Raw genomic sequence first — 23918 nt, 5'->3', positions numbered from 1 at the left:
AGAACATGGTCATTCTAATTGATACCTTTCTTATGCCCAGTATGAGCTATTTTTTGCTGTACCAAAGGGAAGAGTAATTGAAATGTGATTTGTTATGATAATTTAATGAAAAAATGCAAGCATTTTTGCTTTTATTGTGGGAACACAAACAGAGGCTTACAGGGGGTCCTTCAAAATGGAAAAGTCAATTAAAATACTAACTTCAAACAAATCCCAAAACATCTCTCATTACACTCTGAAGGAATTTTGATAACCATTTAAAAAATGACCACAAGTTACAGTCGCTTTGTTTTACATAAACACTGCACCACAAGCTAAATTGAATATAAAAATAGATTCTATTTAATAAATCTGTATCTAGTGCACTATAAACATTTATGAAATTGTTATTACAAAGGTAAACAAAAGTCTGCATTAATATTTCAAGAAACTTGATAAAATTTGTTTAACATTGATAACAAAATGAAAAGAGTAGATTTTCCTCAATCATCACTTTTATTTAAACATCATGTTAATCTCTTTCTTCAAACGAGCATGGCTGGTATTGGTTCAAGTTAGAAAGTGGGCTAATTAAAAACCACTATCTTGCTGATGAGACTGGGGATCCCACACCATTTTTCTCCATGCATTTGCTGCAGCATTTTCCTACATTTGAATGTGGTGATGCATTGAGTTGTGAGACAGATGAATTTGATTTGTCAGACTTGAAGAATGAAGGATGCTCTGGATTTGTTATCTGCTGGTCTCTACTGTAAAGTTTTGTGCTGCTTTTTGTACTGAAAATCTTGCCATTGCCACTAGAAATGTCTTTCCAAGAAGTAACATTTTCATCTGCAGGGGAAAATGACCTGATGTGAGGAAACTCTTCACAGTACACAGTCTGTGCTTGAACATTAGTATTGGCGTTTTGCTGAGGACACAAGAGAGGCATTTCACCACAATCCAGACTCAGGCTTCCATTCCCAGAACTCCATTCACTGCTGCTCCCTTCATCTCCTTCTGGAGTGTCTCTAAAATCAAATTCCTGAGTTCTCCTAGACTTAGTTTTCCATTGTCCACATGATTGCATACATTTATCCTCTTTCAAGACTGTTCTTCTATTCTTGCCCGTAACCATATGATGACTTGGCCCAGAGCTGGTGGGGCCATTTGTAGCACTGGGTCCTTGCATGTTTTGTAGTATTACCTGACCAGCAGATGGAGGAGCATCATCATTACCTGCAGCACACAAAGGTCCTTTCCCTACATTTCCAAAAGGGCCATATTTTTCTCTTCTTCCATCTTCATTTGGATGACACTCTGGTAGAACACCTCTAGAAGCACCATCCAGATTTTGAGAATTATTCCTGCTCTGAATATCTGAAGTCACTGTTTCATGAAGCACATACTGAGTTTTGGTCTGCGTTGCATCAAACTGCGGTCTCAAGTCACGTGGTGCACACTTCTGGACAACTTTATCAGTGGCATTTTCAGTACTGCTTTCATGACGTGATTTGCTTTCCATATGGTGTGACCTAGTCTGAAGCACACAATCTCTTCTGGAGCACTTGGCTCCAGGATGAGAATTCAAACGTAGAGCTAGGAGAGGAGGGAAAGAAATAGATATTTGACAATAATACTGGAAAGAAAAGCATTTTCATTACTATGCATTAAATCAATATGATCAAGAAGAGACAAGACCACAGAACCCAGCATACCTGAGCAGGAGGATTTGCACTGGGGAATGTGCCTAAGAGGCGTTTCAAGTCCTTTAGCCATTGTAGCAAGTTTACTGGCAGCATTCATTATTTTCTTTTCAGCTCTGTCAAGAATTGCAGAACATACGGGAAAAAAAATAAAAACAAGTTTAAGGGTAACTCAACTCTATATTTTACTTCCAAGCAACATTACTGAGAGTCAGAGAATTCTGAAAGAATGGTGTGCCAGACAGCTCAGCAGTGACCCTGTGCCAACATGCACACACTGGCAAGACTTCAGGCCAGGCACTGTTTGCTCTAAGGTGGACAAACACCAGACTAAGATCTACACACCTTTTCCAAAGCCAACAGTCATTTCCAAACATACTTGAACTTACCCTTCCTGTTTCCCATTATCAGTGAGCAGTTGTTGAAGGCATGTCAAGTAGTATTTGCGCATTTTCCGTGCTGTCTCTTGGCGCTCTCTTAAAACCTCCACTTTAATCATTTCAGCAGCTCGTTCCTTACTTTCACGGATATAACAAAGCATATCGCCTACAAACACACTTCATTAGTAGCAGTTTTCCCCCAGAGTGGGGAAAAAGCCAACACCACAAACTGGGATTGTCTAGCAGACCTGGAACAAGTCAGCAAGGGCATGGATTTACCTGCATTCCACCAAATCCTCATGGCAAGTGTTGCCTACTGGATGAATGCCAGTGCAAACCACAGCAGGTCAATATGAAGCATCAGAAAGGAATTCAGTTGTCTGATTCTGCATCTTAAGCAGCAATAGAAAACACCAGGCACAGGGATTTGGGAGGAACGTTGCCTGGCCAAATATGGGTCTAGAAACTTTTCAACGACCACACAGCTGGAATTTGGGGACCTGCTACACTCAGGTAAGACCTGGCGCTACACTTAATCCTTTCTCCTCAGCCAGAAGGTTGCTGACTAAGCCAGAAGGCAGAGAAGCACAAGAGAAAAGCAGGTTTTCTCTCAGGACAAGCTGCAGGCTAGGTAGGTTTTTTTCTGGAAGAGTAACATCTCAAAATAAACTTGACCACTTTAAAAGATGTAATTGAGTGCAACAAAGCAAGGATGGTGTAACAAGGCTCCACCCATCACAACTGCACGTTGAATTTAGGGTGACAATTCCCTTTCTCACAGTTACTCTAGTAAAATGGAAAAATTTACTTCTCATGTGATTTGGTTGTCAGACTCCTGTCCAAGCTGGCTGAAGGAAGAAGCAACAAATTAAATTATTTTCCTCTACTAAATTTTTAGCTAAGACTTTAGTACTTACACTTAATCTTGCTCACAGCTTTAATGTAGTGAGCACGCATTTCTTCCAGACCTTTCACAGAGTCAGAGGATGCACAAGGTTTAGAAATGCCTTCCCTTGACAGTGACCTGAAATGCATACACATCACACTGCACAAAAAAGCAACTTATATCTTGTGAAAATAAGAAATCATCTTCTTTAGTTTTTTAAATACCTTGGTGGTGATCCCTGGTCTTTCAGTTTAGTCTTCATCTCAGAATTTTCTGCACTTAGAGCTCCCAGAACCTTCTCATTTTCTATTAAAAAAGATGAACCATAATTCACCGCATTTCTCTAAATTCAAGTTCAAGAAATGTTTATGTAATAACTGCTGCTTCTGGTACAAGTGCTCAATGTCCCAAAGCATCATCAGTTGCAGTACAGCTGTTGCAGTAACAAGCAGATAGGAATCAATCCCAACACACTTTAATGAAGTCTGACTATAAAAGTCATCTCATACAATAATTAAATAAGCTTAAAGCCTTCATGTGCTATTACTAACACCATGCTGGAGGCTGGACTTCTGAGATATCAAGTATACTTGTAGAGAAAGGACAGGATAAAAACCAACAAGGGTTGTTTTGCCAAATATTGGAAAAGAATTACGAATTTGTGGTTAGCAATTGTGCCTTCAAGATAGAAAGACACAAGATAAAACTTGGTTGGTTTTGTTGGTTTGTTGTGGTGAGGTTTTTTTGTTTGTTTTTAGGTTAATAACCAAAAGCCAGTATCCAATGAAAACCAAAAGATGCAACAGATGAGGGAATCAAAGTTGTCTTTAGGTGACTAACAATCTTAAACTTGGATTTGCTCTGACTTAGCTTCATGTTCCTTCACAGCAAGCTGAAGATGTTTGTGGGCCATTTCTAGCTCTCTTTTCAAGTCCTGGCACACAGCCTCTCTTTTTTCAAGCTCCTGGCAGCAGTGTTTGCAGCACAAATCTTCCTGAGACCCAAGGTTCCTTTTTGTACATTTCTGACATACAAGAGTAATTGCTAGAAGTTATACATCAACATGGGACCAAAACAAAAGAATCAAGCCCAACCTATTTCCATTGTTCTGTTTAGTCCTTCTCTCACTGGAAAGCATATAACATTTTAGCCCAATTAAACTAATCACAAGAGGCTGGTACCCTGTACCAGAAGGTGCAGCAGCATCTAGCAACTCATACAGCCCTCACAGCCTCAGTGCACTCCCATCAGTGATGATCTGAGTTCTTCAGTCAGCAAAAAGACTTGCAGGTTAAATGATGTTTTTTAAAAAAAACAAAAGATACTAAAAAAAATTTAAACAACAGCCAAGCAGGGTCTTTTGAAGTCAGCTGAAGGAAGCTGTCCCAGCTGGAAAGCCTCACACGCGTCTGAGTCTGGTTAAGGGATACACAAAGACTGGGATCCTTCCAGGAGAGCAATGACTGCTCCCCACAGCCAGGCCAGGGCGCTCTAGAGCCAGGAGCACTGCAGTGCTGGTATTGTTCTGTGTTAATAGACTGTTTGTTATGCTGGTGTTGAAGGAATTCAGGCCACACTACAGGCATAGAGCCAAAAACTCTCTTGGGTTTTGCTGCTTTATGTTTTCCAGTTGCGTAAGAACTCAAACTAAACAGAAAGCCCCAGGGAGATCTGTCCCTCCCATGAAGTTTTTCCCATCTACGCTGTCTCAAGTTTTGCCATAGTACACGTGACAGCCTTGGGAAAAGCTACAATGCTGAAGTACATACTGGGCAGAGGAAGTGGGGGGAAAGGGAAGAAGGGCAAAAACAAAAAAAAGAGAGAAACACCACCCAGGGATTCACATTTTTTCAACTACATTCTTGACCAAAAGAACCAGAAAAGACTACTGTGCCAGGTCAAGCAAGTTCTTGACACAATAGCATCTTTTACATGAGTGCAGAATTCCTTGTCTTGTGTAATGTCAAGAGCAAGTAGTATAATTCAATCTTCGAAGCTCTGATTTAGTATTACCCATTTACAAGACATAGTTTAGACCATGCCCTGCATATCATGGCCAACACTGCCTTGCATATGAACTGTTATACACTCCAAAGGTTTTAGTGCTAACAACCTCCATAGAATATATACATCTCCAGCAGATGTGACAGCTATTTCTTCACTCATGAAGAATGGCTTTAAAAAGCAGAAGGCTACTAGCATTTGATAAAACGAAACCTCAAAGCCTAGCATTAAATCAGTAAACTGGAGACCAGTACCACTTGTTGCAGTTTACAACTTTAACTTAGCTTATGCAATATTAAACAACCTTACAGTCAGAACTGTATCTTCCTCTATCACCCAACTATCCACTAATTAACTAACTTTGCATTGGGGTCATCAATAGGACATTGACTATTAAAGACTGCTAATAAAAAGCCTTATTTGATGATATGCAATCTGCCAGATTAAGATCAAACACAATACCTTTGTCTGTTCCAGTTTCCTGCAAGGGTGTCAGTCTTGGCAGTCTCCTTTGTGTTTCTGCTTGGTGTCCAACACTGTACATAGGTCTTGCCACATCCCCACTGTCTCCTGCATCCTGTTGTGGGTAAGGGTATGATTCTTGATTTGCATTACTCACTAACTCTTCATATTTCTGCAATTGAAAAACAATTCAAACACTTCTTGAAAACCCAACACAGAGCAAAAAAAGTGTTCCACACTCAACAGTCAACACCGACCACCAAGTGGCTTTAGTAATTTTAACACAGGTACTTCAAACCTGCAGTAGAACCACAGATTACAAGTCAAACAGTGAAGAAAGCACCTATTCTATGATATAGAAGTTTTACTTAGCATAAATAACTTCAACAGCACTACCTGAATATCTGGAGTATTATTTGGAAATGCCAGTAGCTTTTAACATTGCAGAACTATACCATGTTTTTGAATAGTTGAAGATAACTTGCTTTTTCAAGAGAGAAGACATTACTAGGAAATTAAAAAGGCTTCACTAAGAAACGTGGTTCAAACCAACCAACATTTTGAGGTTCAAAAGCATATTAAACAGTTTACCAAGAGACATTTCATATCCATAACAGCAGGTGCATAAGACACAGAAAAAAAGTTTTTGATTCTCTTTACCATTGTGGATATGACTTGTGACAAGAAAACATTTAAGGCCCATTTGCTGAACAGAAATATATTGACACTAAAGAAATTGTAATATCCTGTCTTGTCTTGAAAAACAAGACATTTTCCCTGTCTTATTCTTGGATAATTCCCAAGCTACTAAATGCTGCGTGGCAATGGCATTTCTGGTGGGGTGCTCCCCATAACAAAACCTTACTACAAGCATAAGCATTGCAAGAAGAGGAATCTGCTAAAACAACAGAAATAAAGGCTTTTGAACACAATTTGACTTAGCCCCAAACTCCTCTAGAAGAGGGTAGGACATCTTTCCTCATTTGGGCAGGCACACTGAAAAAGATCTCCTAGAGGCACAATAAAATGGGCAAGACTGTTATTCCCAAGACAGAACTGAGTAACTGACAAACTGACCTACTGCAGGCAATTTGCAAGAAGTATTTACTATTTTCATCTTTATTTGTGTAAGGAGGAGGAAAACAAAGCGTAACATGATCCACAATCACTAACCAATCACCACTATAAACTGGATTTTGCAGCTATGCAAAAATCTGAGGTGGGTTGTCATTACAGTCCATCTAAGAGATCATAAGGAGCCTTCAACAGGCTCCCAAACTTAAGGGGGTGGAATAATCTCTTTAATTTACAAGTCTGTGCAAAAATGACACTCCTTACCTGACTTTCTCTTCTTTAAAGATTGAAGATGCCAAAGCTAAACCCATCCTTTCCCTTTTCACTTGCTAATGGTTGATTTAGCCTTCTTTTAGTTTTAGGGTACTCTTATAAATGAACAGAAATGTTTAATTTTCTATTTCTCACAATTACATGGATATTTCATGGGAGAAAACAGGCCTGACTTCTCAAATCCCTTTTTTGATTGGCAGTTAAAATTTATAGAAATATTACCTCTTTCCATTCTTGCTCTTTCTTTTCCAGAATTGTGCAAACTGTGGTTCTATAGGCCTTTTGCAAAGAAGCCTTCAGTTTGTCTTTGCCTTGACTGTTTAATTGAACATGAGAGTCAAAACACTTGTCCTTCCAAGAATGTTTACCATGTGTGCACTTGACCAGATCTTCATGAATTTCACTCAAAAAATACTCAAGCTCAACCAGAGTCTTCTCCTCATACCGATTAATTTCATCCTGCAGTCTCTTGGCTTCCTGAGCCTCCCATTCTCGCTGCTTTTGGTCTAGTAACATCTTTATTTCTGCTTCTTTCTGAATGGAGAGATCATTCTTCTGCTTTGCAAGCTCCTCCTTTGCTGTTGCAAGGACCTCTTTAATTCTGTTTCTATGATCATCTAAGAATGATCGGTAGTCTCTCTCATTTTGCTCTTGTATCTGCAGAATTTCTTCTTGCTTTTCTTTGTTCCACTGCACACGGGCTTTTGCTAGTTCTGCTTTGACAGCTGCAGGGATTTCCTCTTTCTTTAGCTCCAATTCCTTCCTCATAGAAATTATCTTTTCTTCCAGTTCTTTTATTCTTGGTCCAGATCTCTCTGTACTCTCATACTCTTTCTTCCATTTCTCCTCAGCAGCTGAGAGAACCAGGGCTAACTGCAAATATACAACACAGTCATTATAAACATATCCACACATCTATAGATGCACAAATTATAACTCTAAGTCATTATAAATTTACTGGAGATATTTTCAATTTATTTAATAAAAATTAAACCTGTACAGGCAAAAAAAAATGGGTGTGGACCAGAGTACACAAGAAACATCTTTCTTTAATGATTCTCTGTCCCTGTCTACATTCATTCCTCAGAAATATTTGGGATTTGGAAGACTTAACTGTTTATCAATACACACACAGTAGTATTTTGAGCTACCTGCTTTGCTGTAGTCTTTTGGTGTTCTTTTTCCCATTTTTCTTGTTCTATCTTTAGATTTAGTTTGTACTCTTGCAGCCACTTGGCATGAGCTTGGGTTAAAGCTGCATCTACCTTTAAACAGATAAAAAACCTGCTTCAGTCACCACCACTGAATACATTTTTATTTTTACTTTCATGTAACAGTGCAAGAACAGATTTCAGTTTGGATTGCCTGCGTTTACAGATATTAAAAGAATCAGACCAGCAGCACTTGATGCATTTCTTGATGCAAAAATTATGCCAAAATTACAAATACTAAATTTATTTTTAAAAAAATGGTATAAAAGCTAAGTGTTGCTCAGTTCTGTTCAAAAATCCTCCAAAACTTGTTTAAAAGTGTGAAAGACAAATCACATGCTGCAATTCTTTCAGAACTTTAAAAAAACCAAAACTCTATTTCTAATATAGCAAATATCAACTATTAAGCTTAAGAGTAAGTTAGTGGAAGAGCTCACTTTCTTTTAAGTGACTTAAATGGACACAGCAGTTTCACAGACTCCAGGCAGACAGAACAATTATTTGTTACCTGGCTGGCAAGATTTTTACAGTATTTGTTTTCCAATTCTAATTCAAATTCTTTTAAGGCCTCTTCAGAGGCTGTATTTTCTTTCAGAGCCTTCTGGATCTGCAGCCTCTGGTCTTCAACAGTCCCTTCTAACTCTGTAGTTGAAACTTCATCCACAACTGTTACTTGGTCAGTTTGGCAGCTGCAGTCATTACAATCAACTACAGTTCTTCTCATTTCTTCCAGCCTACTTTGCCATTCTCTTTCTAGTTTGGCAAAGACTTGTTCTTTATTCTAAGGAAAAGAATATTTTTTAAGACAATCTTCCCCAGTGCCCAAACAAACAGATTTCACTGATGTTTAAAAAATGAACACTGCTCACACCAATGTGAAGAGGAGAAGAACAAAACCATGCACAGAGAGGAGAGAGTTTGGTGACTCAGCACGGCTTTCTTCTATGGGATAGAAAACACAAAGGACTTCTATATGATACCTGAGCAAAACAATTGAAAGCATAACTGCTCACTCAAGGATCAGGGTGGGAAACTCCAGCATATTAGCAGCTGTGATATTCAGGGTATTCTGTTTGTTACTTTGCAAGATCTAGGTTTGGGGTTTTTTAAAAAATCTGAAATGTGTAATACCTAATGACTTCTTCAGAGGCTTTTAAAATGACAGATCCTTAACAGCCACTTCCAATGGCAGAATAACAGCACAAAAATCAAAAGTTTTGTTTCTGAAAAGAAACAACAAAACAACAAAAAAAATTGAAATTTCCTGATCTAAGCTCCACACCTCTTTTTCTTCCTTTTCCCAATGAACTTTGGCTAGTGCAACTTCCTCTTTAACCTGCTGTTCTTTTTCTTCCAGCCACTGCTTCTTTGCTGCTGTCATAGACCTGATGTGTTCCTCTTCAAGCTCAGTCCTCAGAAGTTTAAGGGAGACTTCTTTTTCTTCTAGTAGCTGTTTCTTGAGCTAGATCAAAAATAAATAAATTAAGTATTCTCCAAAGCATAGCAACTGCTGTGGTACAAAGTGATGAGAATGCATGAAACATGATTAACTCTCTAAAGTCTGTGCGTTGATCTTACTGATGACACTTAGACAAGAGATTCAGCTCTCAAAAAAAGATGTTTTAAGATACTATATCAGAGGTTATTATAGGCTATTGCTGTAAAGTAAGTTTTCATATCAAGCATCTTTACTCCCCTCATACTCTGAGCTGCACCTCTTTACTGTACTTGCTCATCCAGATAGATGATCTACTTTAGTCACTGCACACTGCTATCTTCAGAAAAGCAAAGTTTCTAATCAACTCAGTCTGAATTCAGACTTCAAAAAGTTTACCACTTTAAAAACTTTTTACTACTTTAAAAAGTTTTTTCATATCAGTTTTATATAGTATTTTCTTATCAGTTTTATATAGAGAGAAGTAAATTTGAATCATGATTCAAATTTATCAGTATCACCAGATTAATTTAAAAACCACTAAGTCATATGTATAAGCTTTCTGATAGAGCTGCATCTGTTCCAAGCTCCATGTTCCACAAACATTTACAAAATTAAATACACTTATTACCATTACACTTTGAAAACAATCTAAAATTATATGGTTTATAGGCTTTTCCATTTGTACCTTCTCTTCCTTCATCTGTTGCTCCTGTTGAAATTTCTGTCTTAGAGTAGTTTCCAAGGTGTCCTTGTCCCGACAAATTCCAATGTAACATTCCTTCACTGCAGTTATCTCTTTGTTCAGTTCCTCTATATTAGCCCTTCACAGGACAGATTACTTATTATCAATTGGCTTTACACTCACAGGACAGCAAGCCACTTTTAAAAGAAGTACAACTAGCAGGGAAGGTCAGAAAGAAAACATGAAAGTTTCAATAAAAATGGAAAGAATTGTAAGTCTTACCTTAACTGCAAGATTGTCTCTTCATAAGTTTGAACAAGCTGCTGTTTTTCCACAGCAAACCTCTCCATCAGATCTTTTTCAAACTGTGCTTTGGTGTCCTCATGATGTTGCTGGTAAGTTCTTTCACACCTACGATTTCAAGAAGGGAACAATAACTACCTAGTTTCTACCACCTAGGTTCAACTTTCCTGTAAGAAAATACCTTTCTAACATTGACCCCCTCTTGTACCTGACAGCTGGAACAAGATTGTGCATGCAGACTGAAAACCCACAAATTAAATTAAACTAAGTTAACAGACTTACCTGTCAATGGCTTCTTGCTTATCATGATCAAAATCCTGAACCATCTTTCTCATCTGACAACAGAGGTCTTGATTTAAGCTTTTCAGTTTTTCCTCATTTTCCTTTAGTTCTTCAATAGTTGAAGTATGAGCCTGGACAAACAAGGGTCAATTAATATGTGGGTTGTAAGAACCTTTTCTAATCACAAGTTTTAGCACAGGGCAGGGGTTTTTTGTGGATTTCTTTTCCTGTAGTGATAAGCAGCATCTCTGTCTTACCTCAACTTCCTGTAGCAAAACTTCATTAGCCTTTTTTAGTCTCAGAACTTCTTCCTTTAGATTATCAGAAGCATCATTCAAGTTTGTGACAGGCTAAAAAAGAAAATTAAGATGGTATCTTTCAAGAGATAAATGATTTAGCAGTTAGTGCCTTAAAAAGTTAGAGCTATCAAATAAAATTACACCTAAAAAAATAAAAAAATCCAGGAAATTATTGCAGTGCAAGATAACAGTATTACTGCTGCTCTAGATGAATTTTGAAACTCAATATCACATGAAGGTTTGGAGAAGCATACACTCTGCTGTGTTTGCAGGCTGAATGACAACAGTCATCCAACAGAGAGCACACTTGTCACATATATTGTATTCCTATCCCACATCATGTCACCATGTATAGATACTGCAAGCCTGATCAATTTACAGAGGGAAGGCAATAACGGGGTGAAGAGAGATGCTATATCAATCAATGAGATTCCTTGATGATCAAATTACACAGTGAAGACCCTCTGAAGACAATCTGTTAAGTGTTCCATTTGTAAAATCTAATGGTACCATCAGCTTTCTCAGAGAAATTACGAGGTCCTTTTGGCCAAGAAAACCAAATTTCTTCAATGAAATTTACTTCTAATGAAAGCATATAGGTCACCATTTTAGACCTCACCTAATAATACATAGGCTGCCCAAGTTGTTTTCTTTTCAACCAAAGATACAAAAGAACGAGTTGCTATGAATACTCAGCTATGCATAAATTTTTGATCCACTCTCATAAGAAGTTTAAATGTTGGTTTTGTTCACCAAAAACTAGGGATACCTGACTTTTAAAAAAGTATAAAAGAACAAACCTCTGAATATTTTGATGTTTTTTCTGCTTTCAACTGCTTGTATTCCTCTAGTGTCTTCTGGCAATCTTTAAGACTATTTTGTAATTCAGTAATCTGGTTTCTCTTCATTTTATTACTGCTCAATAAACGTTCCAGCTCAGCTTTTAATTCTACAATAATTTCATCTTTAGAGAGTTCTTTATCCATGTCTCTGTTCTGTATTGCACTATCAGGGAAGACATAACCAGATCAGTATTTAGAAGACAAACCACATTTATCTGAAAGGCAGTGGCATCAAAGAAAAGAGCAACCAATGCTACCAGAAATACCAGAATGTCTAAGATTTAATAGTACAAAGCATAAGAGGACATGAATATCAAAGCATTTTCATCAAGTTGCAATTAATTTACAGAAAACTTGTTAATTCAGCTGTTTCCTCAAAAGATTCATTCTCACATGATGTGAAATGTTTTGAAACAACTCAACTGGTTGATGTAAAAGACAGCTTTAGTTTTAAGTAACTATGTGGAGTCTTTGAGCAAGAAAAGTATCCACAAATATAATTCATACAATTCAAGGAACAGCAATATGGTCCCCATAAAATCTGAAGATTTATTAAGCAGCAATTAGCAATCAGTTTATGGAATTAGTACAGTTTTCTGTTTCTCAGATTACCTGGCAATACAAGTAGTATTTCAAGTAACTATCAAAAAGCCCTATGTTGATCCAGTAAGACCCTCTTTTTACATATCACTTGCGTAATTTCTTGAGGATTTCAGATTTTTCTTTCAATAAGAGTCATTCAATACCTGCAGAACCTTGGCTTCTTCCTGGTGATTTTTTTAATTCCTAGATCTACATAGGAATCACCCAGGCTCATATGCCGCTCTCCACTCACATCATTCAAAAACACTCCAAACTTGGCAGCAGATTCATACAAAGCTATTTCTTCTTTCAGTTCCATTAATTCTTCCTGAAAGGAAGAGACAAAAAAAAAAATACATTGACCAGAGAGACTCCGAGCCAACATATCAGGCACATAACTCTTCCAAAGAAAACAAATACATGGAGCTATTCTTTCTAAATATAGGTATATTTAGCTGTATTTAGTTTAATTGTCTAGCATTAACTTCTTTATATTCTCATTTTTGATACCTCTAGCAAAGAATATGTAAAAACTATAAGTTATTTAGAATATATTGAGCAACAGAAAATACTCCCTATTGTTCTTATTACAGTTGATCTATGAAGTATTATTTCTTTTGCTCCTCTGCTTTCTTGCTGCCCTTGTATAGTCAAATGGATGACAACAGAAAAGTACATACCATAAGAGCTATTACTCTAAGACTCAGTAGGATTCATAGTTTCCAAGATAACAGATTTAAATCAAATATATGAAGTGAATTGGAAACACAGACTTCCACTCATACTTTACAGCGGACTTTCTAGCATTCCCTTTTGCTGACAAATGACAAATTTCAGAACACGGTATCTCCTAAATAAGTTACAAGACTCCCAGCACATTGAATTTACATCCATTTATTTTCCAAAAGCAGGTTGGACAGAAGTATGGGATCAGATCTGTGCCAATACAGTTGCCCCACTGCGCTTTAATTGGTGGGGAAGGAGGAAGTCCAACATGCAACACTGGGAGATGAAGTAGTCAAAAGATGATGTGTTTGTTCCCCAAAAAAATTCAAAGTGTTTCAACCACCAGCCTCTTAGTTAATGACAATTAAATGAAAAAGAAAACACTTTATGCAAATGTAAAATATTCAATAAAATTATTTAACCTGCAAAGCCTTGTTCATGTTGTTGCTTATCATCTGTGCAGACTGAGCTTGTTGCAACTGAAACCGTAATTGATTTGTCTCCTGCATTGAGCCTATTGTAGGAGAGAAAAGAGAGGAAAAGAGCAAGTTGTAAATATGAAAGAAAGACTATGCAATCTGAAGAAAGATCTCTGTTAAAAATAGCAATGTTGATTCTGGCAGTACACATTACTGTTTCTATTTCCTTGAACTTGCTAACAGCTACTAAATACATTACTATCAAAAGACTTCAATGTGTAAATGTAGGCAAAATATATGTAAAATTGTAAAATATTTCACAATCTGTTGTACGATATAGGTTTCCAATAATCAGCCTCCAGCTCCCAAAACAAGTCTCACTGAGATTTGGATTTAGAATGGCAATTCAAGTCAAGCACCTTAACACAAAATTAAGCAGCTTGCTCCCAAACCCTGTTGTTTAGTATGAAACAAGGTTTCATACATATTTTGTGCTGTATATGTGTAAAACAAAAGTTTAATCACTGTTGTTTGGGGTTTGGAGATGGTGCTTGTTTTTATTTTTATTTGGTTTTTACATCTTAGTCTAGACTTAACTTTAAGTCTGACTAATCCACTGCATTGGAAATGGTCTGTGACTAATCCACTTCCATAAAAACATTGATATGCAACTTCATACTTTGACAAACTGAAGACATTTCTGCAAGGAAAAATAAGGTATGAGTAAAAGGCTGACCTGTTTGCAGTAAATTTGCACATTGCTTTTGGCTTTCCTCAAGGCTTCTTGTCAGTCTATTTATTATTTCAGTTTTTTCACATTTGGTTTCTTCCAGCAATTTTTCAAGTTGCTTAACATGCTCTCCCAGATTTTTGCAAAGCTCTTTCTAGGAAGAGAGTATTTTTACTCATGTTACAAACATTTAACCATCTAGAACAGTTTCAGATATAGAAAAAGTCAATACATACATGACAAAGGAGAAAAATAATCAATCTGATACCTAAAGGGGTAGAGGACATTTAAATCAATCACAGATCAAATGCTGTCCACTTCTTACAGCATCAAAGTTTAGTTTTCATGGGGGACAGTGATTGTACTCATATATAAACATATATGGATGAGAATCATTTCATATTTCCTACAGCAGTCAATCTGATGTGCTGAAAAGTATCTCCTGTAATTAATCACATACACTTGGTCTACTGCAGAAAAATCAAGCCTTCACATTATATCAAGTCAGAGCTTAACTCAGTTTATTTTAACTGAGCCTAAGCCAAACTAGCAAGTGCCAACACTCCGTAAAAGAGGAACGGTAGTTTCTTCGTCACAGGATATACAAAGTAGACATTTATATGGTATTACTTAGTTACCTACACAGACCTGGGAGGCACAGTAGGTTGTATTTACACCTTTTGACTTTTCTATTTCCTCTCAAAAAACAGGAGATCTCCCTCTTTAAATACCCCAAAAACAATACCATGTATTTTACAATAGAGACAAAATCATGCAAGCTTTGTTGTGGTACTAACAGACAAAAATTTAGCAGTCCATTTTGTCTAGAAACAAGTGCTGGTTACCTTTTCAAATATACAATCCATCTATTTTTATGTGTATTTATGTTGAAACAAGAATTACAGAAATGTAATTTTATTTTCTTTACATGAAGTAGGAGGCCAATTTATTAAGACCTGCCTGAAATACATTGCTTGAATATTTCTAATACTGGTATGCCATAAGAATCCATTACAAGTAGAATTTCACTAAGCTCTACAACCATGTGACACAATCTATATCAAACTCCATCTTAAAGACACTACTTTTAAATCCTTACTTCTAAAATAAAGTTGCTGTTCAGTGGTTATTCATCCTTCATCATTTTGAGACCAAATCTTGGCAACAGACTGTTCAATAAACAGGTTTTTTTGCTTTTTTCTTGCATGAATATCACATTATTCCTCATCTAGTCCTTTTCTTTCCCAGAGTTATTTGCAGAACTCTCAAAAAAAGATTGTGCACAGAAGGAAAGCTCAGGAGAACAACTAAGACAATGAATTCCTGCCTCCTCTGCATCCAATGTGTACAAACTCACAATTTGAACTTGCAACTGCCTGGAGATGTTTATGAAGACACACCACATAGGCCTCATAAAACTGAGACTTTGCTTTCCATTTTCTTAGCAGCTTCCAGAAGGAGTTATTAGAATTGTAGGTCAAGAAATACCATTTGGGAAACATGGGGAGCTCTACAGTCTCTCCAGTACAGTACTCAGCATCCTAAAATAACTTCTCACCTGCTCTCGGAGTGCAGATTTTGTAGTATCAAGTTTCTGCTCTAATGACAATACTTGCTGCTCATACTTCTGCTTGAGTGCAGAAATAATGGCCTCATGCTGTTCTCTGGCTCGCTGGAGGGCATCTGATCGCTGAAGTTCTAACAGCTGCTTTTGCATGCTTTCCATGGCCACCTCTGCCACTTTGGATTGCTTCAGTATCTGTAGGAGTATTACAGTCGCTTCTAGTTACATATATTTTACTGTTGCTCCAATATTTTCTACATCAGTTCATTTTTGTGCAAGAGTTGCCAAAAGTCCTCTGACAATGACCGTGTTTTCATACAAATTATTTTCAACCAGTGAATCCTATTCACCCATCACATATTTAGCTTTTGCAATGATCATGAGCAGCATTCAAGAGACTAGTACTAGTACTAATGCAAAAGCACCACACATTTAACTGTAGAGGTCTTCCACAATAAACAGTCTAAAAATATTTACAGTACCTTCTCCTCATTGGTAGTAAGAGTCTGAATTTGAGTTTCAAGGGCCTTGATTTGACCTTCAAGATGCATTTCCTGCTCCTTTGCATCCTGATAGAGTTTCTGAGACTCGTGAAGACTAAGAGCCAAACCATCCTTTTCATCTGAAGAAAGAGACATAATTGTGTCAGAACCATGGCAAGCCACCCAAGAACTTCATGCAACACAACTGTTCAGTACCTGCTCTACAGAACCATTCGCTCTTGTCTCATACTGTGGACAACAACAGAAACACTCAGTCAGTCTCCATCCAGCAACCACTGTCTCCTGGCAGCAGGAAGCACTCCAGTATACTATTTCCACTAGGGTTCTGAAGGTACAAGCCCCATCCTGGCAGGAGGAGGACCTCACATGCACCCTTACACCATTTAAAGGGAGAGTCCTCTGGAGGAACAGCCAAGACACAGCCAAATAGTTGACAGTTGAAGTTTTCTCTCTCCTTTGCTTCTTTTACATTCTAAAAACTATATTCTTACTCTAAGTTCACTGCTCCTTTTTGCCTGCTCCTATAAGAAATGGGAAACTATGAGCATCATCAGTCTCCACCACAGGTTTTATAAACTTTGAAAGAGATTTTCTACATACAGTCTATGAAATGGCTTGTTAAACCAGACAGCAGCAAAAAAAAAAAAAAACAAAAAACCCAATTGTATTCACAGATGTCCACTTCTCCTGCTGGGGGTTTGAGTGTTTTGGTGTTGGCTGTTTTGTTTTGGTTTTTTTTAATATTGTCTGACTTTTAAAGGACTACTTTTGCAAACTTCTCACTTTTCTGCACATTTGTGATGCCTGACACATGGGGACTCCAGAAAACAACAGTGGTGTTGAAAATAAAGTAAATTTTAAGACAGTCATGCAGTCAGCTACTCATCCAGAGAATTTTATTTGGAAGATTAGGTGCATAGAGTCCCAAATCAAGTTTTTAAGTATGATAAAAACTTCAAAGACAGTTTCTAAATCAAAGTCTCAGAATTAAAAAGTTACTTAATAAAATCTAAGAATTAGTATAAAACATTTTACCTTTGACCATTGAAAGCTGATGATTCAAATACCTAATCTGCTGTGCACTCTTTTCTAGCTTTTCATTAAGTTCTTCCAGTTGTCTTTCCCTTGCTTTATTTAGAACTTGAAGTTGAAGAATCTGCATATTTTCTGAAGAATCTGCCAAATTTCAAATAGCATGCAGACATGTCAGAACAGATAGCAGGAAATTTTAATAGTTTTAATTCCTACTCCAAGATACTTTTTTTTCATAGTCCAAAGTTCATTGTTGGTGCACAAAATCTTTATTTTTTTTAATCCACCTTTGATTTGCATCACACAAATTGCTCTGGCAGCAATGGCTGAGAGATTGTGGAAACTACCAACACAATTTCAACTTAACAGCAAACCCAGATAAAAGTTTACATGCTGTGAACTAAGAGACTTGTGGTCACTACAAATTTACAAGATGTCCAATGAAGTAGTTCTGTCATTTGAAGTGCACCTAACAGAAAAGCCCAAAGTGGCATCACTCAGAGTACAACTTCGTAAGGTATCTTCCATAAAATAATTTTTTTTTAAAGTACTTATTTTCCAGTATTATTAAAAGAGACAAAGTGTCAGCAAGCTGTCACACCAAACTAGGAGAAATAATTTCTTTCAGTCTCATCAGTCAAAACTACATTTTTAATAGCTGGAAACTCATATACCCTGATCAAAAATATACAATTTCTAGATATAAATATTACATACATCAACATATTTTCAGTTGTCCTCTTACTGAGAAACTACTGAAATCAACACGTTTTCTATCACTGATTTCCCGTGAACTTTTCACACAAGTTTATTTCCAGTCTACCCAGCAAACACTTACTTTCATCACTGCCCAAGAATTCATGTTGCAAATCTTCAAACACTTCATTTCTTCTGTTTCCTTCTTGGATTCCTGGAATATTTTGATGAATGCCATTTTGGTATGGTTTATAAGTCACTTTGTAAGATTCTGGTGATTGGCCATTGACAACATCAGATGCAACAAATTGCTGTTGTGACAATATATACATAAGAGGAAATAAATTAAAATCACAACTGTAGACTTCCTCGGTGAAAATATTTCTTCATTTTATAGGTTAACATTAAAAAGAGTTCTAGTTGCTCTTCATTTTCAGGCTCCAATCCAGCACACCATTTAAAAGTGATAGAATTTTTCATGAAAGCTTCCTCCTCAGAAGAGTGGTGAAGTGCTAACTTCAAAAGAGGTAGCACTCACTTAAGTAAATCATATTCATTCTACCTCATGGAATTCTACACAGGCAACAAGAGGGAAAAAAAAATCATAGCTTGAACATATAAAAATCCAATTATTAACGTTTCATTTTTTAAACTAGGCTACAGAAGCCTCCCATCACTGTTTGAACTGATGGTAAAAGACTGAAGGCATTTAAAAATATTACTACCAATAGTTAAAGACCCATGAAATTTTCCAAGAGTCAGAAAAACATGTCAGCTTCTGACATACCTTAATATGTTCCTTTGGATCATCTGGAAAATTTATAATTTTATGTTGCTGATTGTTAAATTCTGGCTTATGGCCATTTGTAAAAGGCCTGAAGTTTTCGGGAAGATGATACACATTGCTCTCTTGGTAGCAACTTGGAGAGTTAAAGCCATCTCTACCAAGATACACATCGTCAGGATCACCTGGACCATTCTGGCCACAGTAATCTTCTTTAACATCATATAGATGTTTTTTCTCTTCATCATTATGTAAGCCATTCCAATTCTTCCCATGTTTTTCAACGTGATCATTTTGCTGGTCACACAAGAATTGTTCAGGGTACAGATTTTGTCCTTGTTCATAGCCCTGTGAATTGATAAGAGGTTTGGAACTGCTCTCTCAAAATGCAGATTTCACCCCACCCTCGTTTTTTTGAAAATACCAGCCCTCAAGTTAGAAATACTTCAAATAAATACCAAATAAATACCAAAACGTCACCCACACAAAAGGTATTTCTCTAATGAATTTAAACAATATTTGGCATGTTATTATGAACAAGCAGTTCACACAAATTACACCCCTGCTCATACATGCTTACATTTGGAGGATCAGTTATCAATGGATGATCATTCCATCTTCCATCATGCTTCCCAGACTCATGTGACCTACAGAGACACAAGCAGCTTAACTACGTACTAATAATCTCAGGGAAAAAACAAACCATCTTTTCTAAAATTAAGGGACATTTAGTTTACTGCAAATTGCACTACAGCTGCCCTTTTATTTGGATTGTTTTTACACACTTCTTCAACCGAGACTTTGCTCTATTCTTGATAGCACAACGTAAATAATAAAAAAATGGTGCCAAATGCCTTACTGCTCCTCAGTCTCCTGAATGCTACAGTCTGAGTAACTGGAGAGTTGGTCTCCACTGTCCTCCAGCATATCATGGGGAAGGTCTGTCAGGAGTTGTTGCAACTGAAACAGAACAAACAAGATTCATTATATGCTCTTCAGAAGAATTAATACAAGTTCAGCCCAAAAACATAGGCAAAGTAGGCCACTTGAACTAAATCCTTGTTTTCTTCCTCCAAGGAAGAATTCACAAAACTGGAATTTACAAAGAGACTTATACCACAGAATGCTTGCTACACTAGACTACCAACTAAAGGATTTTTCTGCCAAACCCTTGTTAAGAAAAGAGCTGCATCAAAAAGAGGTAAGGGAAATGCCACCTGGTAGACATATCCCAGGACAGACTCATTTTGAAGGATGATCTGATAGCGAACCAATCATGCCAAGGTTTCTCCTTTCTAAATTCTAGGCCAGAGATGTAGTAGACATTCAAAGCATGATCTTTTTGAGAAGTCTGAATGGAAACCCACGTAAGAATTTGCCAGTCAGTATCACTACAGCCAAGAAGTCCTCACTGCAAAGATTAAGGTCTCCTGTGGACCAAGCCCCTGGACACAAACAGAGAAAAATACCACCACAACTAAAACACACCTGAGCTTATCTCTTTACTTTTTATGCTTTGCAAGAGTGGCACAGTCTGCACCCTCTTTCGCTCTTACCAAAGACTGTACAAACCTTTTTCTTTCTTTTTAAGCACTTAAAAGGTAGAAGAAACTAAACACACAAGTCTTCAGAATAAATTACTTAATTATTTTTCACCTCTTGTTCTCTTGCATAATCTTCTTGGTCATAGTCCTCATCTTCGTGCTGAGTTTGCAGAGCTCCACTGTCAAAGTCAAGGGACATAGTTTTCTAGTAATGACTTTGTGTATCCAGCAAAACCTATCACAGGACAGGAAAACATCACGCGTGAGTAAAATACAAAAAGAATTAAAAAGCACCACCCTCTTTGCCTAAATTATTTAGCCCACCATACACAGAAATATAACTTTTAAAACAGGCATTGCACGTTACTTATATAATGTTTCTCATATATCCAAGCCTACTCACTTCTAAGAGTTTAGCATTTAAAACAATTATTTGGGTTTTTCACAGGCTGACACTATATAATTTCTGAAGTTCACTTACAACCAGACATTATTTTCTGCAAGTTCTAATACTGTATGATAGACATATGATGTGATACACGTCGATAGTTATGTCCACTTTTACATCTAGCTTCGTATTCTTCTAGAGAATAACTACATTCTATATTTGTGTTTACGTTCCTTGTGCATTTGGATTACAGCTCCAAAAAGAAAAATAGGATATGTATCACAGAAATCTGAAAAGTATCACTTCAGGAAAGAATTTCACTGTTTAATGAAGAGACTCTGACTCCCAAGGGCTTCTCTACCCTGAGCAGTGAGCTCACAGCAGATACTCTGTGTAAGTGCTGCTGCACGTTTGGTTACTAGTTACTCCCTGAAGAAGAGATACTCGTTTAAGCACAGGTGTAGCATATACTGAAGTCTTCGCTAAGTATAATGTAACATTACAAGAGCATTATTTCCACGTCACTTAATCACGTTTAAAGGACCTTCTTGGCCACTGCCATTCAAGGAAACTCTACAGCAGAGCTGGCAGGAGGCCTCACAACGCACCTACCGTCTCTGTGCACCCTCTGTAACACCCGCGGCCCCTCACAGGAGGCTCTGAGGCGTCACCTTCCCCCAGACCGCATCAGCCGCACACGACCACCCACCGTCTCCCCTTTGCTTAGAGCCCTTCCCAGCCTCGGGACCTGAGGCAGCCGGACGAGAAGGCACAGCCGGCCAGAGCCGCGACCAGCCCCAGAGTGCCGAGCAAGGACGGGCCGGGGGCAGCTCGGGGGCGCGAGGCGAGCTCGGCCGCCACCTCAGCCACCTCAGCCCCCTCAGGGGAGCGGCGCAGCGCCGGCAAGGGCGATGCTGCCGTTATTCGCTGCGCCTCCCGCGGGGTCTCCGAGGCCGGAGAAGGCGGCAAAGCGCGGTCCGAACAGCAAAACTCACCGGAGGCACCGGAGCCACCCGCCCTCCACAGCCACCACCGGGGCGGGCTCGCCGCTCTTCCGCATCACACCCGACCCGCGCCCGCCGCGCTGATTGACAGCCGCGGGCGCCAGTCAGTGGTCAAAGCCCCGCCCAGCCGCGCTGACTGACGGCTCCGAGCACCAACCGGCGGCCAGAGCCCGCCCAGCCGCGCGGGAGAGCGGGAGGGCAGCCCCGCCCCCGCCGATTGTTTGAAAGCAGGCGCGCATGGTCGCGGGAACGCGCCTGACGCGCTGATTGGCCAACCAGGCGACCAGTGGCAGTGCGCGTTTTGTGGAGGGGCGGGGTCTCCGCGGGCGGGCAGCGGCGCCATCTCGCAGCGGGACGTGGCGGTCGCCTGGCAACGCGCGGCCGGGCGGTGACGTCACGGTGTCGCTGAGGGGAGGCGCGGGCAGCGCTCCTGTCCCAGCAGCTTCCCCCGGCTGCCCTCGCTGGGCTGCTCGGGAACCCTCTGCTTCGGGAGCTCACGCTCTTAAAACAATTTAAACTTCCTCAGAACAACAGATTTACTGCGCAGAGTGGCGGGCAGGGAGCAGTTGTGACAAAGAGTTGGTTCTGTTTGTAACAGCTCCGTCTGTGCCTCGCCCTCAGCCCGGACAGCGGGAATGGACCCCGGAGCGGAGGCCTTTGGCTTATTTGTTACAGCATCTTTTATTGATGAGAGTAAAGAGTTCGTGTGTTTCAGTGAAATTTTTATAAGCTTGAAAAGGAACGAACGTGTTATGTCTTGTAAATGTGATGTTATAGGCGAAATCAGACATTTTCCCCAGAGGATTCTAGTAACCATTAGAACAGAGGTTAACCAATTCTCCTCAGCATTTTCACAGGCATTAAATGACTCAAACAAGAACAAAAAAGGTCCTCAATGTGTCTGACAATTCCTGTTGTGTTTCTCAAGAACAATATTTTAGAAACTTTCTGAAATTCAGATAACGTTTTTTTCTTTTTTTGCATGATTATTTCTAAGACTTGCACAGAGGAGTTGACAGTGCACTTTACACGAGACGGCTGGGCAACAGAGCAACATTAATAGCTCAAATGAAAGCACACAAATGTTAGAAACCAAAAACTCAGAATGACTGTAGTTTATTCTAGAAAAATGCACATGTATGTTGTGTTTGACTTGTATCTGTAATTGGATTATCTGCTTTTTGTTGCAGCAGAAGATTTTGATATACTTCTTTATTGCACTAGCACCCAATTATCTCTCTTTCCTTCCTTTTTCCTTCACAGTTCTGCTTCAAACACTTAAAAATATGCAGGAGCATCAGAACAAAGATTCAGGCCTTTTAAACTTTTTACATTAGTGATATTCAAAGAGAGAGACACAGACTGCATTCTACTGTGATTCAAACATCACATACTGGCTCTGGCTGTTATTATTCACTGGTAAAGTGAAAACGAAGTGAAAAAGTCCCTGAGTCAGCATCTTGACTGGCAAAGTCGAAAAACTTTGATCTCTTACTATCACAGCTCCAAATGCTATTCTTTAAGTCCTGAGTAACTTTGATTGGTACTAAAAATAGAGATGGAGTTCTGCACATTTTCCTTCTATGACCTGTCAAAAAACTCAGCTTTGATGCAAAAATCAAAACAGCAGGTCTTTCTCTCCCCTTGACATACCACAGAAGTAGCTGGTTTTGCTTCATTGCTTGCTCCATAAAGTCATGTCAAGCACATTGTGAAGTTTGACAATGTTTTAAAGCTTCTCACTGCTTCAGTATATGTAATTGAGTATTTTAATAATGTTATTATCAAAGAATTAAATGTATTTTTATGGCTAATAGCTGAGGACAAGAATAAAGATGTTTTCTAGTAGGCTCTAAGTGTGGCTCTTTACATTATACTATCTGTATATGACCTCTCTTCTTGTTTTCTAGAGAAAAGAGCTCATACTACAGTGTCCCATTTAACATGAACACTGGCAAAAGAACAGAATGTATTTTTTATAGTCAAGATTTCCAGCAACTGCTGAGCTCCACAACAATTGTCTGCCTTAGGAACTGAGCCGGTGGGCTGGGAGACAGAGAGAGTTATGCCTGCTCATGCCAGAGGACATTGCTTATCTTAAAGACACAATTTCCCTCAGGCCATC

At 38.5% G+C, this 23918-nt stretch overlaps 1 protein-coding gene across 6 annotated transcripts; it reads right to left on the bottom strand.

Moving 5' to 3' along the window:
* Positions 1-88: 88 nt before the first annotated feature.
* Positions 89-21922, bottom strand: CEP152 (centrosomal protein 152). Of its 6 annotated transcripts, none has more exons than XM_085070579.1 (27): positions 21785-21922; positions 20514-20636; positions 19717-19817; positions 19438-19504; positions 18861-19205; positions 18216-18384; positions 17381-17521; positions 16325-16464; positions 15837-16037; positions 14285-14432; positions 13552-13643; positions 12568-12731; positions 11780-11984; positions 10938-11030; positions 10681-10811; positions 10378-10506; positions 10099-10234; positions 9258-9437; positions 8484-8756; positions 7916-8029; positions 6987-7637; positions 5418-5589; positions 3176-3257; positions 2983-3089; positions 2075-2231; positions 1698-1801; positions 89-1578 (listed from the first exon to the last, which is right to left on the bottom strand). In XM_085070579.1, the coding sequence occupies exons 2-27, from the start codon at positions 20598-20600 to the stop codon at positions 581-583; spliced, it is 5187 nt and encodes a 1728-aa protein (XP_084926705.1). In that variant the 5' UTR covers positions 20601-20636; positions 21785-21922; the 3' UTR covers positions 89-580. The 6 variants fall into 6 exon arrangements, with proteins under 6 accessions (XP_084926705.1, XP_084926706.1, XP_084926707.1 ...); XM_085070580.1 differs by lacking the exon at positions 21785-21922 and adding an exon at positions 21398-21531; XM_085070581.1 differs by lacking the exon at positions 7916-8029.
* Between the last annotated feature and the right edge of the window lie 1996 nt (positions 21923-23918).

This window comes from Lichenostomus cassidix, chromosome 10 (genome assembly GCF_008360975.1).
Source record: "Lichenostomus cassidix isolate B80296 chromosome 10, HeHo_3.0, whole genome shotgun sequence".
Lineage (NCBI taxonomy): Eukaryota > Metazoa > Chordata > Aves > Passeriformes > Meliphagidae > Lichenostomus > Lichenostomus cassidix.
Note: the sequence above shows the minus strand (reverse complement) of the source record. Positions and strands in the feature narration are given on the sequence as shown.

Bases quoted from the DNA above. Each gene is read 5' to 3' on its own strand.
- CEP152 (XM_085070579.1), bottom strand. From the start codon at position 20,600: ATGTCCCTTGACTTTGACAGTGGAGCTCTGCAAACTCAGCACGAAGAT. The intron at 19,206-19,437 runs GTAAGCATGTAT...ATCAATTCACAG, and splicing joins TGATAACTGATCCTCCAAAT to GGCTATGAACAAGGACAAAA. The intron at 16,038-16,324 runs GTACTGTAAATA...ATACTCCTACAG, and splicing joins TTACTACCAATGAGGAGAAG to ATACTGAAGCAATCCAAAGT.